Here is a 23,570-nt window from a genome sequence, read left to right as displayed (position 1 = left end):
TGATGAAGAAAAAAGGTAATTTAATCAATTTTTAGAATAAGGCTGTAACGTTAATACTTTCCGAATGCACTGTACATTTCGGTAATGTGTGTTTAAAATCCTACGTTCACTTTATGGGATACGTTATTACAGCTTTAGACAGCTCGCATGGACATGTATTCTACATTTAACCGAAACTATTTACCCTAAGTCCACACTGTTGATGTTCCAAGAAGTGAGATTGGAGGCAAATGGAAACATTTAAATATACATTGGTACTCAATGTATGAAAGAAGGTACTTGGTTTGCTAGAATTACTTGAAGTGTGGAATTATAGGTTCACTCACACCTGAGAACATTTAGGCTATGTGAAGTAAACCGTTACTGCTTCTTGGAGATGATGGCTTTTGTTTACAGATTTGAGATAGACCCAGATTCATTTTCCCATATTGATTTATATGGAAATTGTGAGCCAGATCTTCTATTGTTTATGTGTACCTCCCCCCGCCCCCAAAATAGCCTATTACTGGGTTATAACATTGCAGTTATTAGTTGTTACATCGTAGATGGTGTTGCCCCAATGATTGTATACACTGAGTATACCAAACATAACACCTTCCTAATATTGCATGGAACCCCCCAGGATGCTGGCCCATATTGACTCCAATACTTCCCACAGTGTCAAGTAGGCTGGATGTCCTTTGGGTAGTGGAACATTCTTGATACACACAGGAAACTGTTGAGTGTGACAAACCGGTGTGCGCCTACTACCATACCCCGTTCAAAGGCACGTACATTTTGTCTTGGCCATTCATCCTCTGAATGGCACACATACACAATCCATGTCTCAAGGCTTGATAATCGTTCTTTAACTGGTCTCCTCCCCTTCATCTACACTGATTTTTAAAGTGGATTTAACAAGTGACATCAATAAGGGATCTAAGCTAACACCTGGTTTAACCTGGTCAGTCTATGCCATGGTAAAAGTAGGTGTTCTTAATGTTTTGTATACTCGGTGTGCTGTATGAATGGACAAAGCCACCGATCACGTGACACCATTCATTCCTATGTAAAGACTCAATTGCGCATTGAAGCCAAATTAAGTACGTTAAGATGGCGTCACACGGAAACATAACATGCCCAGGAAGTGACGTTGCAGGCTAGCTCAGTGCTGCCCCCTCTCATTGAGTAACTGAAGGTGAAGGCCGACCCGGCTACTTCTGACTGCCATTAGCAACTAAATTATTCTTAACAACTACTGTGTGTGAATAAAAAATAATAGGTTCAAGGACACACATCTGGTGTAAGAAGCAATAATTGGTTGTATTCGATTTTATTTACATGAAGATTGACCACAAATATTGCAATTTTTCCATTCATTATAATGGGGGATCCTGTTTAAATTTCCCGTAGCTTCAATGAGAGGGGTCAGTCATTCTCCGCTGGGTTGCCCCTCGTCTCACTGTGCTTTGTTAGTGCTTAGAGGAGGTTCTCACTGGCAGTCTCATAAGAGCGGGTCAATCGGGTTCATGTGGGTTTTCTATAGAATGTAGCAGTACTAGGTGTGTGAAGAAGCCTAGACGAGCTGATGGGAGTCTCATTTCAAGTGGAGTAGTCCTTCGTATGCCCGTGTAGCGGTAAAAAGGTGGAACTGTGAGAACTTGTAGTCCTGTTCATGGTTCATTTCCATTTTCAGTTTGCCTACATAACCAGGTTAGCCAGAGGCTGAAAGAGAATCTCTCTTTAAAATGGCCATAGCCCATCTCACAATTCAGAGGAGAGCAGGGATGCATGAGCTGTTCTGTGTACAAAACAAAAGGCTGCTTCTCATCCACTCCATTTCCTAAGGATGTTACTGTTCTGTTTACTTGAAGTCGCTGACCAGATGAGGTCAGATGGTTAATGTCACTAGGTCCTGTACTCTGGGCTAATCCTGGATCAGATCGCTCTGCTGGAATTGTCCGTAAGTGTGATTTCACAGTATGCCTTTCAACTCAAGACTGTCCGCTTGGATCTTGTCACAGTAAAAGTGTGTGTTTGAGAGGGAGCAATTGAGACACACGGCCAAGCAGCAAAGATGTCCTCTTGACATTCAATCTGCTCTTAGTTTCTCACACTGAAAAACATGCAGATTGCAATTCCAGCTCAATTATTAGTTAATAATATACCAAGAAAAGCACGAGTAGTTATGTTGATTATTCCTTGCGGCTGTGACTTTCTAATACCGTTTGAACTTAATTGTTTCTAGTGCGTAGACTGGTAAAGGCATTATAACAATGTCTGACTGTCTCTGTCTCCTACAGGTTTGAACGACCTATGAACTGACGTCTAAACACCTCGGTTCTGCTGTTGAAATCCAGGTGATCTTTTAGCCTACAGGTGTATTATTCAGTCTAGTTTTTTGGGGCATAATATATTCACTATAGTTATTTTTGTTTCGTGTTGTGTACACCTTTTTAGTGTTCCCAGAACTATATATTATAAGACTTCTTCCTTCCCCACCTCATTATAAATCTCTCTCTATTTCCTGATTGCTGTGTGTCAGGTTGAGCATCACCTCTTCCTCCCCTGCCAGGCAGGTGATGTATGGACTTGTACGTGATGAACTGTGAGCTTTTAGCAACGTGCAGTGCCCTCGGGTACCTGGAAGGAGACACCTACCACAAAGAACCTGACTGTCTAGGTGAACTGCTACACACACCGGCTAACAACACTTGCTGGGCTATAAACACAGTGCCTAAGGTAGTACTGTGTACTAGGACCCAGTCTTGACATGAATTACTGTTTTTAGGGAGGATTTACAGTATATTTACTGTCAACGCAACTTAAATTACTTGTGATAATCTGACCTAGGCCGGACTGCACTCAATAAGTAATGTAATTCATGTATAGGGCTTTTATATGCACTCTGACCCTGTGTGTGTCCCCTGTAGAGAGTGTGAAGGATCTGATCCGGTACCTGCGGCATGAGGATGACACGCGGGACACCCGTCAGCAGCTGGGGGCGGGCCAAATCCTCCAGAACGACCTGCTGCCCATTATCACCCAGCACAGCCAGGACAAGTCCCTGTTTGACGCCTGCATCAGGTACACTACACACACCCTCAATACTGCATCAGGTACACTACACACACCCTCAATACTGCATCAGGTACACTACACACACCCTCAGTACAGGCCTGCATCGGGTACACTACACACACCCTCAGTACAGGCCTGCATCGGGTACACTACACACACCCTCAGTACAGGCCTGCATCGGGTACACTACACACACCCTCAATACTGCATCGGGTACACTACACACACCTTCAATACTGCATCGGGTACACTACACACACCCTCAATACTGCATCAGGTACACTACACACACCCTCAATACTGCATCAGGTACACTACACACACCCTCAATACTGCATCAGGTACACTACACACACCCTCAATACTGCATCAGGTACACTACACACACCCTCAATACTGCATCAGGTACACTACACACATCCTCAATACTGCATCAGGTACACTACACACACCCTCAATACTGCATCAGGTACACTACACACACCCTCAATACTGCATTGGGTACATTACACACATCCTCAATAATGCATCGGGTACACTACACACACCCTCAGTACAGGCCTGTATCGGGTGCATGAAGTTAAATAGCTAGAAAATATGTAATGTAGTTCGTCCCTGAACAGGTTGTTAGAAGCCTGGATGAATGTTGGATATTGGATCATGTTGTGTTTTTGTTGGAGTGTGGTTCTGATGCTGTCTCTGTTCCCTCACAGGCTTATGGTCAACCTTACCCAACCTGCACTGCTCTGCTTCGGGAAAGTCCCAGATGACCCCACTGTCAGACATCACTTCCTGGAAGTGGTATCCTATTTACAGGCCTATAAGGAGGTAGGCGTGTTTTTATTTTTTACATTTCACCTTTATTTAACTAGGCAAGTCAGTTAAGAACAAATTATTATTTACAATGACGGCCTACCAGGGAACAGTGCCTTGTTCAGGGGCAGAACGACAGATTTTTACCTTGTCAGCTCGGGGATTTGATCCAGAAACCTTTCTGTTACTGGCCCAACGCACTAACCACTAGACTACCTGATGCCCCAATGGTCGTGTCCCAAATGGCACCCTATAAGGGGGTGATATGGCCCAAAAATCATCTCTATTTTTAACCCTAACCCATTTATATATATATTTTTTTCCTTGTCAGCTTGTTTGATATATATATATATATATCTCAAACAAGTCACCTATACACTGCATTTCAAACAGTCAGGAATAATCTAATGACTTCGGGGCTTGTAAAATTATACATAGCCTAAATACAAGCCTTCAACCATAAGACCACTAATAATTTAATTATTTTAGATTTTTTTTTGCAATAGTTACTGATCTATGAAAATGTCATTTTTGTTACAAATGTAACCAGACCCACCCACAATGCACATCCACTAATACTGACTAACGTCTGGTAGCAGACACTATAGAAAAATAACACAGGACTCTCAAACACAAGCCCCCTGCTAGTGAGTAGCCAGCTAATCTTTAGATTTAAAGTCTAGCCTTTTTGAATCTGTTTGCTTGCTAACAAGGTAGAACAGTTGAACTGTTATGAATACACCCTCCTGTCTGTCTCCAACTGTTTTAGAATACATTCTGTTGACTTTGTTTATGTGTTGAAATGGCCTACCTGGATAAGAACATTTTTATTTTTCAGAATGAGAATGTCTAAGCGAGTTCCTTTAAAAAAATAAACGTATTTCTATGCTCCTTGCACATTTGATAAAATAAGGATTAGACGGCTATACTGAATTTAAATACAAACGTAACATGCAACAATATTCAAAGATTTTACTGTGTTACAGTTTTAATATAAGGATCAGTCCATTGAAATACATTCATTAGGCCCTATTCTATGGATTTCACATGGCTGGGAATACAGATATGCATTTGTTGGTCACAGATATATATTTTTTTAAGTAGGGGCGTGGATCAGAAAACCAGTCAGTATCTGCTGACCACCATTTGCATCATGCAATGCGACATCTCCTTCGCATAGAGCTGATCAGGCTGTTGATTGTGGCCTGTGGAATGTTGTCCCACTCCTCTTCAATGGCTGTACGAAGTTGCTGGAGATCGGGGTGGCAGGTAGCCTAGTGGTTAGGGCGTTGGGCCAGTAACCGAAAGGTTGCTAGATCAAATCCCCGAGCTGACAAGGTAAAAATCTGTCCTGCCCCTGAACAAGTTAACCCAATGTTCCTAGGCCATCTTTGTAAATAAGAATTTGTTCTTAACTGACTTACCTAGTTAAATGAAGGTAAAATAAAAGATTGGCTGGAACTAGAACTCACTGTCGTGTACACGTCAATCCAGAGCATCCAAAACATTCTCAATGGGTGACATGTCTGGTGAGTGTGCAGGCCATGAAAGAACAGGGACATTTTCAGCTTTCAGGAATTGTGTACAGATCTTTGTGACATGGGGTCATGCATTATCATGCTGAAACATGAGGTCATGGCGGTGGATTAATGCACAACAATGCATTCAAATTGCCATCGATAAAATGCAATTGTGTTCATTGTCTGTAGTTTATGCCTGCCCATACCATAACCCCACCACCATGGGGTGTTCACAACGTTGACATCAGCAAACTGCTCGCCCACACAACGCCATACACGTGGCTTGTGGTTGTGAGGCCGGTAGGACGTTGGACAAATTCTCTAAAACGAAGTTCGAGGTGGCTTATTGGTTGGGAAATTAACATTAAAATCCTTGGCAACAGCTCTGCTGGACATTGCTGAGGTGAACATACCAATTGCTTGCTCCCTCAACTTGCGACATCTGTGGCATTGTATTGTGTGACAAAACTGCACATTTTAAAGTGGCCTTTCATTGTCCCCAGCACAAGGTGCACCGGTGTAATGATCATGCTGTTTAATCAGCGTTTTGATATACACCTGTCATGTAGATGGATTATCTTGGCAATGGAGAAATGCTTATGTCAACACTGCTGAGCTGCTGAGGATTATGTCTGTAATAAAGCCCTTTTGTGGTTAGCTGGGCCTGGCTCCCAGTGGATAGGCCTGGCTGCCAAGGTGCTGCACCCCTGCCCCGTCATGTGAAATCCATAGATTAGCCTGCTCAATTTATTTCAATTGATTGATTTCCTTATATGAACTGTAACTCAGTAAAACCTTAAAAATAGTTGCATGTTGCATTTGTTTTTGTTCAGTATAAGTGTGTGTGTGTAATCTCCCAGACCTACACCGTATTCCCGTTTATAGTGCACTACCTTTTACCAGAGCTCTATTGGGGCCATTTGGAACACATCCTCTGTGATTATCTATTTGAGCCCATTCTAAGGGGTAGAGGGAGGAATACGGAATGATTGTATGTAGCAGTATGATGTGTATGGTTGACTCATCTCCTTGTGTCTCTCCCTTTCCTCAGGCTTTTGCCAATGAAAAGGTGTTTGGAGTTCTGAGTGAGACCCTGTACACCCTGCTGCAACTGGTGAGTGTTATACTTTCATACTACAACACCACAGAATGGAGTCCTCCACAAATAATCCTGGTCTTTTCCCAAAAAATAAGAGTGAGAAACAGTGGCTCTGTGTTAAATTATTCTCTCTCCCTTTATCTGTCTCTGTCGGTCAGGACTGGGAGCAGAGGCAGGAGGAAGACAACCTGCTGATTGAGAGGATTCTGCTGCTGGTCAGGAATGTACTGCATGTCCCCGCTGACCCCTACGAGGAGAAGGTCAGAGTTCACTGTGTCAGGTCGTGCTGTGACCCCATTCGGTACATTCCCAAGCAGCATACCCTGCTGAGTAAAAAAAATATATATATATATATTTTTTTTTGCCTTGGTTCATCTGTCAATCTCTCATCGTATTGAACTCTCTTTTTCTCACTGTGTCTTTTCTGTTTTCCTACCTTTCACTACTCCCCATCCTTTATTTCTTTCTCTTGCATCTCTTCTCTCTCACCTCTTCTCTTTTTCTCTTTTTCCTCTCCCTATCTCCTCCCCATCTCCTATCCTTTTCTGCTTCCTCCCTCCTTTCTCCTCTGGTATGGCTGTAGAACGTGGATGATGATGCCAGTGTGCATGACAAGCTGCTGTGGGCCATCCACATGAGTGGTCTAGACGACCTGATCAAGTTCCTGGCCTCTGCACAGAGCGAGCAGCAGTGGAGCATGCATGTGCTGGAGGTCATCTCCCTCATGTTCAGAGACCAGGTGAGACCAGAGAGGGAGACACCTGGGCCCATATCCATAATGTATCGCAGAGTAGGGTTGCTGATCTAGGACTAGGTACCTGTCTGTGTAATCTTATGCATTATGATCTAAAAGGCTTAGAATTAATCAAACATTCCAGCTTCTGCTACACCCAATATGGCTGCCGATACACAGCCCACAGAATATTACTTTTAATGAAAGGGTCCATTCTATTGATTCTGATTCTATGTTCTCCCTCCCTGCAGACGCCGGAACTCCTGGTGAGTGCGGGTCAGGCTCGTTCAGCTCAGGAGAAACAGAGAGATGCCCAGGAGCTGGAGGCCCTACGACAAAAAGAGCAAGCGGAGAAACGCAGCCGCACCCTCCAGAGAGGAACCCGGTAACTACACTGATCTCTGCAGTTTTTCTCAGCGAGACATGCTCTTTAGATGTAGATTAGATACCATCTGACCTTAGAGCAGTTGAAGAGAGTGTGATATGCTCTAGAGCACAGGAGGTTGGTGGTACCTTAATAGAGGCGGACAGGCTTGTGATCTTGGCTGGAGCGGGGTAAGTGGAATGGAATCAAAATACATGGTTTCTATGTGTTTGAAGCCATTCCATTTCCTCCATTCCAGCCAATATTATGAGCCTTCCTCCCCTCAGCAGCCTCCACTGCTCTGGAGAGATGCCAGGTAAAAAAAAATACTTTCAGAATTGTCTGATGCCTTTCCCTCTCTTTCAGACACTCTCGCTTTGGAGGCTCGTATGTGGTTCAGGGACTCAAATCCATTGGCGAGAAAGATGTGATCTACCACCGAGGCCTTCACAACGTGAGTGCGAAATCCTAGAGCAGTGCCCCAAAATTGTATTACCGGGGAGTTGGCATTTGAAGCAGGTTTCCTAGATAAAGGTCAAAGCTATTATAACGAATGGAAAAACCAACATTTGCATTTCCAAGCTGAAATGTCAAGTAGTTAAATCTGTCCTTTCTCGTTATCCTACCGGTCCCTTCTTACTTCTTACATGTCTTTGGTCCTAGTTCAAGAACTACACCCACGATGAAGGCAAGGCGGTGAGACGTGTGCCCAAGCGGAAGCTGCACGCTCGAGACTCGGAGGGCAAACGCCGCTCGGCCCTCAACGTGCGCCTCTTCCTGCGCGAGTTCTGCATGGACTTCCTGGAGAACTGCTATAATCGCCTCATGTACCTGGTCAAGGTGAGGAGAAGGGGTCACAACACGGCATGATGGCCAAAGAAATGACTATCACACTGGAGGGGGTGTACTGCCCAATATAGGGTGTGCGTCACAATAATCTGTCCTTCCTCCTGAAGTGTGTACTCGTTCATTACTCCTCATCATATTTAAAAGCATTGGATTGGTGTTGGCCTGGCTTAGAGCAGTTGTACTCAAAGTCTGGGTCAGTGGGGTCACCAAGATTTAAAGTTGCAGTATGTAACTTTTTGGGTGACAGGACCAAATTCACATATAAATGTCAGTTCTTGTCGAAAGCAAGTTTGACGCGGTAGATCTGTTTTATGTGCTCTACTTCTATGTTTCCCATTCGTAAATGTTTTTGCATCTTGCTTGCTGTTTAGTACACCAGCTTCAAACAGCTGAAAATAAAATCATTGAGGTTATTGAAAAGATATCGAGGAGCGATTTCTGCATATTGCACCTTTTAAAGAAAATAAATACAATTTTTTGTAGTAAATGTATTGTATTTGATAAAAAAAATAATTGAATGTTATTTGTCAATGGAGAAATGTATTTACATTTTTATATATATATATACACTCCTCAAAAAAATAAAGGGAACACTTAAACAACACAATGTAACTCCGAGTCAATTACACTTCTGTGAAATCAAACTGTCCATTTAGGAAGCAACACTGATTGACAATAAATTTCACATGCTGTTGTGCAAATAGACAACAGGTTGAAATCATAGGCAATTAGCAAGACACCCCCAATAAAGGAGTGGTTTTGCAGGTGGGGACCACAGACCGCTTCTCAGTTCCTATGCTTCAAGGCTGATGTTTTGGTCACTTTTGAATGCTGGCGGTGCTTTCACTCTAGTGGTAGCATGAGACGGAGTCTACAACCCACACAAGTGGCTCAGGTAGTGCAGCTCATCCAGGATGGCACATCAATGCGAGCTGTGGCAAGAAGGTTTGCTGTGTCTGTCAGCGTAGTGTCCAGAGCATGGAGGCGCTACCAGGAGACAGGCCAGTACATCAGGAGACGTGGAGGAGGCCGTAGGAGGGCAACAACCCAGCAGCAGGACCGCTACCTCCGCCTTTGTGCAAGGAGGAGCAGGAAGAGCACTGCAAAATGACCTCCAGCAGGCCACAAATGTGCATGTGTCTGCTCAAACGGTCAGAAACAGACTCCATGAGGGTGGTATGAGGGCCCGACGTCCACAGGTGGGGGTTGTGCTTACAGCCCAACACCGTGCAGGACGTTTGGCATTTGCCAGAGAACACCAAGATTGGCAAATTCGCCACTGGCACCCTGTGCTCTTCACAGATGAAAGCAGGTTCACACTGAGCACGTGACAGACGTGACAGAGCCTGGAGACTCCGCGGAGAACGTTCTGCTGCCTGCAACATCCTCCAGCATGACCGGTTTGGAGGTGGGTCAGTCATGGTGTGGGGTGGCATTTCTTTGGGGGGCCGCACAGCCCTCCATGTGCTCGCCAGAGGTAGCCTGACTGCCATTAGGTACCGAGATGAGATCCTTAGACCCCTTGTGAGACCATATGCTGGTGCGGTTGGCCCTGGGTTCCTCCTAATGCAAGACAATGCTAGACCTCATGTGGCTGGAGTGTGTCAGCAGTTCCTGCAAGAGGAAGGCATTGATGCTCTGGACTGGACCGCCCGTTCCCCAGACCTGAATCCAATTGAGCACATCTGGGACATCATGTCTCGCTCCATCCACCAACGCCACATTGCACCACAGACTGTCCAGAAGTTGGCGGATGCTTTAGTCCAGGTCTGGGAGGAGATCCCTTAGGAGACCATCCGCCACCTCATCAGGACCATGCCCAGGTGTCGTAGGGAGGTCATACAGGCACGTGGAGGCCACACACTACTGAGCCTAATTTTGACTTGTTTTAAGGACATTACATCAAAGTTGGATCAGCCTGTAGTCTGGTTTTCCACTTTAATTTTGAGTGTGACTCCAAATCCAGACCTCCATGGGTTGATAAATTTGATTTCCATTGATCATTTTTGTGATTTTTGTTGTCAGCACATTCAACTATGTAAAGAAAAAAGTATTTAATAAGAATATTTCATTCATTCAGATCTAGGATGTGTTATTTTAGTGTTCCCTTTATTTTTTTGAGCAGTGTATATAAATCTAAATGTAAATACATTTTTCCATTGACAAATAACATTCAATATTTGTATAATTCCGTTCCCGCTTAAAAAGTTTGAATAAGACTGCTGTAAAAGGTTTGAATAAGACTGTCGTAGAGGGAGTTCCCATATACCAGTCTGTCTTTTTTTTTATCCTTTAAAGGAAGTGAACAAGTGCATACTTTGGGAAGGAGAGATTATTGATAGACAGGGACTCTGACTGTAATTCTGAAAGTAACCATATTTTCCTGGAAGTTGCTGTGTAACATTGTGAATCCAGTTAAATCCAAGTTGAGTTACTGGGTTCCTGGCCCAGTCAAAAGCAACATTCTTCCTGCACAGCGAGAAGGTGTGTTTGGATGGTGAAATAGTGGACTTTAATTTTTTTATCCCAGAAACTCAGTTACCACATTTTGATTGAATAAAGCCCTATGTTGCACAATATAACATTCTTCACACTTGTGGTTTGAGGCCTGTTTAGACACAGCAGTCACATTACAGACTCTCAGTCCTATCTATGCAAACAGATCTGAGCTCAGTGCAGTTTGCGACATCACTCACAGCTGGTCTCTCTGTCTGCTTCCACAGGAGGGACTGATCAGGGAACAGGCGCAGCAGCACGACGAGACCTACTACCTATGGGCTCTCAGCTTCTTCATGGCCTTTAACCGCGGCAACGGTTTCCGTGCTGACCTGGTCTCCGAGACAATGTCCATCCGTGCCTTCCACTTCATTGAGCGCAACATCACCAATTACTACGAGATGATGCTCACCGACCGCAAGGAGGCCTCGTCCTGGTCCCGTAGGTGGGTGTGGAAAACAGGGTTATTTTTTTAAGGGAGCCATGTTGGCACTAAAAGTTTTAAAGTCTAATTCGTGGACTGTATGGAGCCCACATGGAGGATGGCTTGTACATTTCTGTGTATCTCTGGCTTTGAACGTGTAAGAAATACATTTTTGCATGTTTCTTCCAGGATGCACCTGGCTCTGAAGGCGTATCAGGAGCTGCTGCTGACGGTGAACGAGATGGACCGCTCCCGAGACGAGGACATCAGACAGAGCGCGAACGTCATCAAGAGTGAGATGCTTCTCCGGTCTTCCGCTCTTCTCTCCACCTCTTGTCGTTTCCTCTTCTCTTCTTTGTTTCCTCTTTCATTATTTTTCTAAACGAAACATCTAAATCCTCTGTCTCCCTTCCAGGTAACATTTTCTACCTGATGGAGTACAGAGAGATCTTCTTGACCCTGCTGAGGAAGTTTGATGAGACAAAGCAGCCGCGCACATTCCTCAGGGACCTGGTGGAGTCCACCCACCTCTTCCTGCGCATGCTGGAGCGCTTCTGCAAGGGACGCAACAACCTGGTGGTGCAGGTGAGCCTCACTCTCTACTCACTCTCTAGAGGGGTGAAAGGAATAAGTGCAAGGTGATATTTTGTCAAATAGTGAAGTTGCTGAACTTTCATTTGTCAAATATGTTTCTGAAAATTGATTATTGTTGACTTGAACATGCATCAAATGACAGCCCTTCAGTTCGTTATTTACAAAAAGGGTATCTGGCTATATGTCGATTAAATTCCACTTCATATGATTTATTTTCTGTTATCCAACTCTGCTTCCCTCCTTCTGCAGAGGAAGCGTGTGAAGCGTAAGAAGTCTAAGGGCCGGAAGAATCCGACTGCAGCAGAGAACACCCCCGAGGAACTGGAGGAGACGTGGGGGGCCGTGGCAGAGGAGCTGAGGGCCACTAGCTTTCAGGTCACTGTTGGGGATCAGCCTTGGGGATCAGCCAGGGGACAGTTAACACCTGGAGCAGCTAGCTTGTCTTGTCTACTCACCACCAGACTCCATTCCATTTACTGAGGCAGATTGTTGCTTGGTGCTTTCATGGCTTCATGTTGTAGCATTACACTGTTAACAGACAGCTAGGGAGGAGTTCATGGGTGCATCTCAGTTGTCTAAAGTGGCTTCCTCTCCCTGTCTCATTTCCTTCATAATATTCACTGGTGAAAGCAAATGCCATATGGCTTTCCCCTATTGCATGTGTAGATCAGTGCAGATGAAGGACAGGAGACAAGTAGAGGAAGATTGTTTAATCTATTGAGATGCAACCCTAGTGTGTTGCTGAGTGCTAAATCTGGGTCTGTCTGTATGGCTGCAGTTGTCGGAGGCTCTGACAGAGGGCGCTGTGCCATTTGACGCTGCGTCTGAGACTCCCCTGGAGGAGCAGAGGACTGAGGCCATGGTGCGTGTCCAGGATACCCTGCTCAACAGACTGGGCCCTGAGGCTCTGGGCCTGCTACGAGCCGCGAGGTCAGTCACACACTCAATCTGACTCTGCTCTCATAGACTTCTTTTGGGAAAATCGGTTATAGATGCATCTGCCATTGAACACTACAATATTATTATTTATTTTGGTAGTGCTTTTCTTAAACTCAAAGTGCCCTACATCCACGTGGGTCGATCCACCAATAGTCAAAACAGCATTTTGATCTGAGGCCATTCACTTTACAATAACAAACATGGTTGTTGTCATAATTCTCTTTCTATATTTCTATCATAGGGAGGTGTGGCCAGAGGGAGATGTGTTTGGTTCAGCTGATGTGGAGCCAGAGGAGGAACTGGAGCTCCTCAAACAGATCCTCATTGCCAACCTGCCCAGTGAGTGTCTCTGTGGCACTGTTGTAGTACTCGACTCCAGGACTCGACTCTGACTTGATTCACAATTTTCATGAAAAGTAACTCGACTAGGACTCGACCAGTGGGGACTTTGTCAGAAAATCTCTCTTTTGTATAATTAAACATACTAGCTACAACAGCAAATGTTATATAGCTGTATTATGTAGTTAGCCGTACAAATGTGCAACAATGTAACAAAGTCTACCTTTAAAAATGGTTGGACTGCAGCTTTTAGTACTACCAAGTGACTCAAGTATAAAGGACTTGGACTCGAACACTAGGTACTTGGGACTCGACTTGGACTCGAGGTTTGGTGACTTCACTACATCACTGGTCTGGTAATTTATCAAATATGGGATCGATATGATTTAATCTGACATGTATATTAGCAGATGCATTAATATCTACAAAAATAAAGTAGATTAAGAAACACTGTTTTATTTTGAGGGCCACCTCCCCCTGAACCTGGGATGGAGGAAGAGGATGGAGAGTTGGAGGAGGAGGAAGAGCTGGAGTCTGTACGCGTGTCTGAGACGGAGTTCAACTTCCTGGACTTCATCAAGAGGTGAGGGACACAAATTCAGTGTTTACAGTACACGTGATCTCAGATTTGCATCACCAGGGCCTCCGTGTCAGTCTCCTGAATACGAAGAACTAGTGATAAAAACATTTATAAAACAGAACATGTTAAAACTGTAATGAATAAGCCCCAGACACTCCATTTGCCCTGTGATAACACTGATCGTTTTAACTCTTCACTGCCCAATGTGCCCTGCCTACCAGGTTTGCCAACCCCAACGTCGTACGTCCCTACCTGCTCCTGCTCCGGTCTTACTCCCAGAACTCCCCCCACACCAACCACTGCATCACACGCATGCTGCACCGCCTGGCCGTCGACCTTAAGATGGACGCCCTGCTCTTCCAGCTTTCTGTCTTCTGCCTCTTCAACAAGATCCTAGGAGACCCTGCCGCCACTGCCTATAAGGTTAACCAGGGTCCCGTTCTTTAGGGAACACCGTAGCAAAATGTTGCAACGGAAAATTAAAATACTGTATTAGACAAGTTCAGCTAGTCCCTCTCTGTTTCGGTCTGTTTTGTGCCTGATAAATGAACCTGAACCACCAAAACACTGGGGTAGATGGGTGCTACCCTGGGAGCTCTCTAGTGTAATCTCACACGTAGGGGAGGAATGATTGTGATGCCGTTTTGAAGTTGATTAATGAACCGATGAACTGAAAAGACGAGTGCATTTGTAAGCGAGTGGACCAGCTTTGGGCTAATGATGGTCTGAATCTTTACTGGAGATACTCACATGTAACTCAAATTACATATCAAGTCCCTTCGGATTTAAAATCCTGTAACCAAGGCACATGGAATCTAATACACTTACATGTTTCAATATTTTTCTCTTTCCCCCTACAGGAGCTGGTGACCTTTGCTAAGTTTGTGCTGAACCGTTTCTTTGCCCTGGCGGCTAAAAACAACAAGGCTTTTGTAGAGCTGCTCTTCTGGAAGAGTGTGGGAGCTGCCCGCGAGATGACAGAGGGCTACAGCAAGCCTGGAGAAGGGTGTGTGTGTGCGCCTGGGTGTCAATTAAATAAGTGTCTGTGTTCTCCTACACTTAATGCTTTTCAAGGTGTCCATTTTTAAAAGTCATTTATTGTTCTCTTGCTCGTCTCAGAGAGGGGTCTAATAAGAAAGCAAAATGGACGCCAGAGGAAGAGGATGAGCTGCGAACACTCTACGAGGAGCACCGCGACTCTGAAGGTAAACAAAGGACATCACTCCCCTCTGAATTTCCTGTACTTTTATCACCAATCCTTTCATCTATCTGGTGTTTTATGGCATAGCCATCCCATACATACAGTACCATTCAAAGGTTTGGACACACTTACACATTCAAGGGTTTTTCTTTATTTGTACTATTTTCTACATAGTTTTGATTCTACAATGAAATAACGCATATGGAATCATGTAGTAACCAAAAAAGTGTTAAACAAACCAAAATATATTTGAGATTCAAAGTACTTTGCCTTTGTGACAGCTTTGAACACACTTTGCATTCTCTCAATCAGCTTCATGAGGTTGTCACCTGGAATGCTTTTTCAACCGTGTTGGTGTTCCCAATTACAAAATGCTTTTCCTTCACTCTGGTCCAACTCATCCCAAACCATCTCAATTGGGTTGAAGTCAGGTGATTTGTGGAGGCCAGGTCATCTGATGCAGCACTCCATCTCTCTCCTTGGTCAAATAGCCCTTACACAGCCTGGAGGTGTGTTGGGTCATTGTCCTGTTTAAAAACAAATGATAGTCCCACTAAGCGCAAACCAGATGTCGTATCGCTGCAGAATGCTGTGGTAGCCATGCTGATTAAGTGTGTTATGAATTCTAAATAAATCAGTGTCACCAACAAAGCACCATCACACCACCTCCTCCATGCTTCACGGTGGGAACCACACATGCGGAGATCATCCGTTCACCTACTTTGCCTTTCAAAAAGACATGACGGTTGGAAACAAAAATCTAAAATTTGGACTCATCAGACTAAAGGACAGATTTCCACCGGTTTAAGGTCCATTGCTCATGTTTCTTGGCCCAAGCAAGTCTCTTCTTCTTATTAAAGGTTGGCAGTGTTTTTTTTGCAGCAATTTGACCATGAAGACCTGATTCACGCAGTCCCCTCTGAACAGTTGATGTTGAGATGTCTGTTACTTGAACTCTGAAGATTTTATTTGGGCTGCAATTTCTGAGTCTGGTAACTCTAATGAACTTATCCTCTGCAGCAGAGGTAACTCTGGGTCTTCTTTTCCTGTGGCAGTCCTCATGAGAGCCAGTTTCATCATAGTGCTTGATGGGTTTTTGCGACTGCACTTGAAGAAAGGTGTCTTAAAGTGATGATGGACTGTCATTTCTCTTTGCTTATTTGAGCTGTTCTTGCCATAATATGGACTTGGTCTCTTACTAAATATGGCCATCTTCTGTATACCACCCCTACCTTGTCACAACCCAACTGATTGGCTCAAACGCATTAAAAGAAATTCCATAAATTTTAACAGGGCACACCTAATTGAAGCTGGTTGAGAGAATGCCAAGAGTGTGCAAAGCTGTCATCAAGTTAAATGGTGGCTACTTTGAAGAATCTCAAATATATTATATATTTTGATTTGTTTTAACACTATTTTTGTTTACTACATGATTCCATGTGTTATTTAATAGTTTTGATGTTTTCACTATTATTCTACGATGTAAAAAATAAAGAAAAACCCTGGAATGATTGTGTCTAAACTTTTGACTAGTAATGTATGTTCATGAATGCTTGTCCCATATTGTCTCTGAACCTTTGACTCTCGCTCTATCACAGTGCCTGACATTGTTGAGACTCTGCTGCCGTTGCTTAGCAACACCACCCGTACGCGTCGGCAGGTGGTGGCCCAGTTGGTGGCGATGGGACTGGTGGACAGTGTAAAAGAACTGAAGAAACAGAGGTTAGTCAGTGTCATTCAAGGGCGCTTCATGTCTAGGCTACATCCTGTCACCTGATAGCTTTTACCATAGAGAACCTATTCCATATTAATGTCCGTTGATGTAACGTACTGTTTACTTGTCAGTGCTAGTTAGATTATGGAAAGGACACAGCCTGACCTATAGCTTCTGATTTGACATCCCTGAAGGAAAGGCACTCGTATTGTTCTGTGGACAGAGGAGCAGGAAGAAGAGCTACAGATGCTGTTTGAGGAGTTCAGAGACTCCGATGGTACGTTCTGAAGGCGCCCTTGATTCCCATGCTATACCATGTTACCATGGCGATAACGGTTGCCATATTTGTTTGTCTCCATGGTGATAATGGTTGCAGACCTGTGTTGGAAAGCTTTCCGAATTTGCTGTTTTGTGACCGTTCTATTGATTCCTTTGTGCCAGACAAGCTCAATAAAGCCCAGCTGAAGTATTTTGAATTCAGATGTCATTTGAACCCAGTTCTGAGTGGTTGTTACATTTCTGTAGATGTGCTGGGGAACATCCTGAAAAAGGTGACGGCTAAACGTTCCCGGGCCCGCATGGTGGAGAAGTTGCTCAGCATGGGCCTGGTCTCTGACCGACGGGAACTCCACAAGAAGAGACGGCGCAACCCTAACGCTCCGGGGAAGAGTGCCACGATGGGAATGGTGACATGAATTTATTTAACCTTTTTTTTTTTTTGTCATTAATTGTAATACTGGGTGTCCAGTATTCTAGAATAGGTTGGCGATCTAGAAATGTCATAAAACTAACACCACTATTATTAAAGTATTTGTGTGTAATCTGTTAGACTGAAGAAGAGTTCCTGGCTCATCTCCCTGGAGGTCTAACCGAAGAGCCCATGGACGAAGACGAGGAGGGGGAGGAGGAGGAGGAGGAGGAAGAAGACGAAGAGGAGAGCGAGGGGGAGGAGCGGGAGAGACAGGCTCCGGCAGCCAGAGGGAGGAAAAGCTGGATGGCAGAGAGGGAGAGCATGGTTGAGAAGAAGGCCAGTCTGAGGACCATGGTGTACACTCTACGGCAGGAAGGTGAGAGCAGAGCATTCATGTTTACAGTACGTTTTCAATACAGACTACCCCTTCTGTGTGTCAGTATAGTACTATGTTCTTTTCATTTTAACATCACACAAGCTAATCAAAGAAGATTTAATATGGGCAAGAAGGCCACATAACAGTTGGTGTTGGTCAACAGTTGATAAATGGTCCCTAAAGCTGTATTTCGTAACAGGTATGTCAGGACCCCTGTTGTGGCTACAGAACTGCCTGAACAGAACGGCAGATCACCGCGAGGAAGAAGGTGAGTGATAATCCACTTTGAAAAAATGTGACCTAAAAAATATTGGGGGGAAACAACGCAGCATTGAGCATTTTGCATTTCTTTATCAATGTGAATTGCTGCATTCTTGAAGTGTGGTTGAGGAAATGTGTGATTTATTGTGGTAGTTAACGTTCTATTTTCGCCATCAGGCTTGTTTCAGCCCGTGCCAATTGTCCCTCTGACTGAGGAGAACGAGGATGCCATGGAGAAAAAGAGCTTTCAGAGGTTACTACGGAAAATAGGGGTCCGAGCACCAGCTGATGAACAGGTTGGCTTTAGGAGAGAACTGTTATTTCTATATTTTTTTGTCCTGCCCACATGATTAAAATTATAGGAATAATCCTCAATTTAATTACTTATATGCAAGATTTGGATGATATGAGGCACTGAAACTTTGAGAAAGTTGCATTTCTAAAAGGCAGTGAAGTGATGTTTTTCAACATGCTTTCCCATAGACTACTGTATAGGTAATACATTTCCTCTGTGTGTCTGGTGATCGATTAGGAGTCATTCTGGAGGATCCCAGCCCAGATGAGACCATCCCAGCTGAGGGGAGCGGCAGAGGTCCTTAGCCCCAGTCAGGATGCCCTAGCAGCGGGGACAGAGGAGTCGGAACAGCCAACCCCAGGGAGCCCCATCCAGGAACAGCAGCAGGGGGAGGCAGACTCTCACGAGCAGAGAACCCAGGCCCTCCGAGCCCTGCTGCTGGCCCGCAAGATGAAACAGCCCTCTACCTCAGCAGAACACACAGGTCAGCAGATTAGACATTGGTTGTCTGAAATGGCACCCTATTCACTATATAGTGCACTAGTTTTGACCAGAACCCTATGTGTCCTGGTTCAAAGAAGTGCGCTATATATTAGCTGTTATCTCCTACTCAGTTTATACCTCTTGTAACTGATTAACGGTGGAGGTCTCGTAGGATTGATCCGACGTTGTTGCTTTGTTAACCGTGACTTTATTAAGAGACTAGGTAATATTTCCATCAAACTCTTTACACATTTCTAAGTTTAATACGGCTGCTATTTTGTCTTACTAAAAATGGGAACATGAATAACTACTTTATATTCGGAAACACCCACTTATATCTACCATGACATTTGTCTTTTCCCAGATTTCACACCTGTTGAGGATTCAGACGGTGCACCTCAGAGGTGAGACACTTCTCCTTTCTATTATGTAATAGCATATCTCTGTTCTGTTCTGACTTTTCTCTTCTCCTTTACCATCACAGATCTTCAGAGAAGAAGACCTCCACCAAGAGAAGCCGAGTGGTGTTGGACAGTGATGAGGATGAAGGTACTGTGCTGTCGTCTAATCATAATCTAGTCATATTAGTTTTTTTACCCATAAACTAGAAATTATAGCCTGGGTGCCAGTCTGTTTAGGCAATGACTGCTGTTTAAAGAAGAAACGGACTGGCATCCAGGCTTAAAGATGATTTACTACGACATTTAAACATGGGGCTGTATTGCTAACACTACCGTCTCCTCTCCTGACAGAGGACTCTCCTCTCACTATGGACCTGGGGGCAGACGGGGGCGCTGACTCAGACAGGGAGGCGCACTCAGCCCCTGCCAAGCGCAAACGACAGAGGGTCCTGATTGACGATGATGAAGATGATTAGAGGAGAAGTCTTCAGTTTGATTTAGATTTATTCTGTATAGCGCTTTTCCACGTATGTGCTTTACAGAGAAAGGGAAAAGCTCACCTCATCCACCAACAATGTGAGGCATCCATTTGGACCCAATTTGATTGAAGCATCATCATACACCATGCCTCTATGGGGTTGTGTGTAGACTGAGGATGGGGAACATGGACCCTCACTTACCAAATATTTCTCAGAAGGCGGTATACAAGTCTTCTCAGACAAAAGACCAGAGAGGGAGAGAACCCCAGGTTTTTAGGTAACATGGTGCGTTGATGACTCCTCCCCCTTTGCCTGTACTGACCAATTTGGAAAAGATTCTAGTCCTGATTGACAGCTCACTGTTAATTCATTCTAAATATTTCCATGCGTTTGTTTAATCGTTGTTGTAAGGAGCGGATGGTAAGGCTATTGTATAATTAAGGTGATTAAAACGATTGTATCCACTGTTTTCACATCCTTATAAGAACACACACTATGGTGTTTGTTTTTGGCAGTAATGATGTCTTGTAGTATGAGGAAGTGTAGGATGTTCGTTCATGGATGTTTTTTTAAAATGTTTTTGTCGTTTATATTCTTCAATCTCTTTTTTGAGTATCCTTCAATGTTTTGTATTAATTTCAAAGGACCAGCCAAGCCAATATAGGGATTGTACGGTCAATGCCCAGGTTTTAGAATGTGTTACCTCAACCTAGGTTGTTCTATCCATGTGTGTCCCAAATGGCACACTATTCCATTTGGGAAGCAAATTATGTAAACTCAAGATTGTTTCAACTGCAGGTGTTCAGTAATCAGCAGCTTACTAAACACCTGGGAAATATATCAGCTGTTTTTAAAAAGCTGTTTTCAGAAAGTAGTTTCTCATGTTAGAGTTCAGGGTAAAACCTGCATACGTTGATGATTAAACAAACAAAAAAAGTAATGAAATGTGAGTGAAACGTTTGTTGCGTCGGTGGGGTATGCTCATCCACTCATACTGATTTCACACACCAGCACTGTGCCTTTTTCACCACTAGGAGGCACATTTCAATGTTTTACTGTGTAGAGTAGATTCTATTCTGTCAACCACCAACTCAATTTCCTAGTGGATTAAATCTGGGAAAGCAGGAAATATTTCAGTGGGTGAAAGAACCAATGTCAAAAGTATTTCTCTCCTACTGAATAGATTTTATGCATTTTTATTCATAATCTTTCAACTTCCCTAATCTTTACTGACTACCCCCTTGTTCATTATCTCAAATGAGCAAAATAACTATTCTGTACTGTTGGCTTAATTTGTCTCTTTTCACTGGTTCTACCTGTACTTGCCTATCTATTTCCCTAGACCATGTTGCTGTTAGGAAGGGAAGAAAGTGGGTGGGTTCAGAGGGATCCCAGTCTTTACCGTCAGGGCCTGTGGTCTCCCAGCTGCGGTGGGGGTTGTCCCTCTGGTCCCTACATCTGGAGCATGTTAGCCACTTCCTGTCGCTAGCATCCGGTCAAGCCCCTATCCCACAGATCCAGAGCCGGGATGGGAGAGGCACAGGAGTGGTCTGGACCTGTACAAACACAACGATTGTGTGTCCTGTTATAAGAATGAGGACCCAGATATTAAATATTGACTGTTTTTGGGGGGGGGGCCAATGAGGGATGTAAATAACCAATAGAGTAGTATACTAGATCAAATGAATTGTTTATTTTGATGTTACACTTTAGGGATGTCTATAGTATTCTCTCTGGTATGCAATGGGGTTTCTGCTCAGGTTATGGATGTGTCACTGCAACCTTAAAGGTCCTAAATGATGTCACCATTGCCCTTGATTTTAAGCAATGTTGTGCCGTTATTTTTATTGACTTGGCCGAAGGTTTGATACTGTAGACCATTCTTGTGGGTCAGCTAAGGAGAATTTGTGTCTGAGGAGTCATTAGCCTGGTTTGCGAACTACCTCTCTCAAAGAGTGCACTGTGTAAAGTCAGGACATCTGCTTTCTCAGCCACTACCTGTCACCAAGGGAGTACCCCAAGGCTTGAGCCTAGGCCGCACGCTCTTCTCAATTTACATTAACAACATAGCTCAGGCAGTAGGAAGCTCTCTCATCCATTTATATGTAGATGATAATCTTATACTCAGCTGGTCCCTCCCCGGATTTTGTGTTAAACGCTCTACAATAAAGCTTTGTTTTTGTCCAACAAGCTTTCTCTGCCCTTAACCTTGTTTTGAACACCTCCAAAACAAAGGTGATGTGGTTTAGTAAGAAGAATGACCCCCTCCCCATCAGTGTGATTACTACCTCTTAGGGTTTAGAGCTTGAGGTAGTCACCTCATACAAGTACTTGGGAGTATGGCTAGATGGTGCACTGTCCTTCTCTCCGCAGGCTAAAGTTAAACCTAGACTTGGTTTCCTCTAACGCTCCCAAGTGGCGCAGCCGTCTAAGGCACTGCATCTCCGTGCAAGAGGCGTCACTACAGTCCCTGGTTCGAATCCAGGCTGTATCACATCTGGCTGTGATTCGGTAGTCCCATAAATCTTACAAATGTAATCGCTTGCTCACTCTTTCACCCTAGCTGCCAAACTAACCCTGATTCTGATGACCATGCTAGATTACAGAGACGTAATTTATAGATCGGCAGGTACGGGTGATCTCAAGCGGCTAGATGTTCTTTACCATTCGGCCATCAGATTTGCCACCAATGATCCTTATAGGACACATCTCTGTAAACTGTCCATCTCTATACGCAAGACCCTCTAGTTACTACTTCTTCATTAAACCCTCTTACGCTTCACTCCCCTATATCTGCAATACCTACTGCAAGCAACCTTCATCCTCCACATACAACAACCGTTCTGCCAGTTACATTCTGTTAAAGATTCCTAAAGCACATACATTCCTGGGCCGCTCCTCTTTTCAGTTCGGTGCAGCTAGCGACTGGGACGAGCTGCAAAAAAAAAACTCAAACTGAACAGTATTATCTCCATCTCTACATTCGGACTCAATCATGGACACTCTTAATTACACTTGTGGCTGCTTTGCGTGATGTGTTGTCTCTACCTATTTGCACTTTGTTAGGCACAGACAACAATATTTGTACCATGTTTGTGCTGCTACCATGTTGTTTCTACCGTGTGGTTGTCATGTTGTGTTGCTACCATGCTGTGTTGTCATGTGTTGCTGCCACCATGTTGTGTTGCTACCATGCTGTGTTGTCATGTGTTGCTGCCACCATGTTGTGTTGCTACCATGCTGTGTTGTCATGTGTTGCTGCCACCATGTTGTGTTGCTACCATGCTGTGTTGTCATGTGTTGCTGCCACCATGTTGTGTTATGTGTTGCTCCCATGCGGTGGTGTTGTCTTAGGTCTCTCTTTATGTAGTGTCGTGGTGTCTCTCTTGTTGTGATGTGTGTTTTGTCATACATTTTTATTTTTAATCCCAGCCCCCGTCCCCGCAGGAGGCCTCTTGGCAGGCTGTCATTGTAAATAAAAATGTGTTCTTAATTGACTTGCCTAGTTAAATAAAGGTTTATTAGAAAGTGTGAATGTCAACCGGTGTCTATAAGAATGTGTAACGGTATAAAAGAGGATATTTTCAAGAACTCCAGAGCTATTTTCTTTCTAGAAGTGTTCTGTTCCCTCATGAACTCATTTACTCTTCAAGTTGACTGAACTTCCCACCTCCCCGTGCAGTACAGAAAACTATTGTTTTATGGGCCGTTCAAAGCCTTTGCATCTCCAGTCAAACAGAATGCCTTGTAAATATCAACATCAAATCCCCCTTCTTCTTGTGTACCCATATGTGTGCCATGTGTATAGGCTACAGTACAGAACACCAACCTACTGCTCCAACGTGTCGACCCACTATAG

The 23,570-nt window shown here is 44.1% G+C and overlaps 1 protein-coding gene across 3 annotated transcripts in view; it reads left to right on the top strand.

Moving 5' to 3' along the window:
• The window catches only part of timeless (timeless circadian clock), a 29,580-nt gene extending 8,929 nt beyond the window's left edge, over positions 1 to 20,651 (top strand). For all 3 annotated transcript variants that reach the window (XM_031823557.1, XM_031823560.1, XM_020488239.2), the window contains exons 2-31: positions 2,283 to 2,339; positions 2,525 to 2,662; positions 2,913 to 3,066; positions 3,774 to 3,888; positions 6,445 to 6,507; positions 6,651 to 6,752; positions 7,076 to 7,231; positions 7,477 to 7,610; positions 7,956 to 8,043; positions 8,253 to 8,429; positions 11,162 to 11,379; positions 11,548 to 11,651; positions 11,774 to 11,943; positions 12,202 to 12,327; positions 12,731 to 12,882; positions 13,133 to 13,230; positions 13,696 to 13,813; positions 14,032 to 14,233; positions 14,671 to 14,816; positions 14,930 to 15,015; positions 16,610 to 16,733; positions 16,920 to 17,002; positions 17,251 to 17,411; positions 17,555 to 17,792; positions 17,992 to 18,060; positions 18,231 to 18,349; positions 18,586 to 18,832; positions 19,196 to 19,235; positions 19,316 to 19,380; positions 19,584 to 20,651. In XM_031823557.1, coding sequence (XP_031679417.1) covers positions 2,566 to 2,662; positions 2,913 to 3,066; positions 3,774 to 3,888; positions 6,445 to 6,507; positions 6,651 to 6,752; positions 7,076 to 7,231; positions 7,477 to 7,610; positions 7,956 to 8,043; positions 8,253 to 8,429; positions 11,162 to 11,379; positions 11,548 to 11,651; positions 11,774 to 11,943; positions 12,202 to 12,327; positions 12,731 to 12,882; positions 13,133 to 13,230; positions 13,696 to 13,813; positions 14,032 to 14,233; positions 14,671 to 14,816; positions 14,930 to 15,015; positions 16,610 to 16,733; positions 16,920 to 17,002; positions 17,251 to 17,411; positions 17,555 to 17,792; positions 17,992 to 18,060; positions 18,231 to 18,349; positions 18,586 to 18,832; positions 19,196 to 19,235; positions 19,316 to 19,380; positions 19,584 to 19,708 — 3,777 coding nt within the window. In that variant the 5' untranslated portion in view covers positions 2,283 to 2,339; positions 2,525 to 2,565 and the 3' untranslated portion in view covers positions 19,709 to 20,651. The remainder of the gene's footprint in view (positions 1 to 2,282; positions 2,340 to 2,524; positions 2,663 to 2,912; positions 3,067 to 3,773; positions 3,889 to 6,444; positions 6,508 to 6,650; positions 6,753 to 7,075; positions 7,232 to 7,476; positions 7,611 to 7,955; positions 8,044 to 8,252; positions 8,430 to 11,161; positions 11,380 to 11,547; positions 11,652 to 11,773; positions 11,944 to 12,201; positions 12,328 to 12,730; positions 12,883 to 13,132; positions 13,231 to 13,695; positions 13,814 to 14,031; positions 14,234 to 14,670; positions 14,817 to 14,929; positions 15,016 to 16,609; positions 16,734 to 16,919; positions 17,003 to 17,250; positions 17,412 to 17,554; positions 17,793 to 17,991; positions 18,061 to 18,230; positions 18,350 to 18,585; positions 18,833 to 19,195; positions 19,236 to 19,315; positions 19,381 to 19,583) is intronic.
• Positions 20,652 to 23,570: the final 2,919 nt, after the last annotated feature.

This window comes from Oncorhynchus kisutch, linkage group LG1 (genome assembly GCF_002021735.2).
Source record: "Oncorhynchus kisutch isolate 150728-3 linkage group LG1, Okis_V2, whole genome shotgun sequence".
Classification (NCBI taxonomy): domain Eukaryota; kingdom Metazoa; phylum Chordata; class Actinopteri; order Salmoniformes; family Salmonidae; genus Oncorhynchus; species Oncorhynchus kisutch.
The sequence above is the reverse complement of the archived record's forward strand: the minus strand, read 5'-3'. Positions and strand labels throughout refer to the sequence as shown.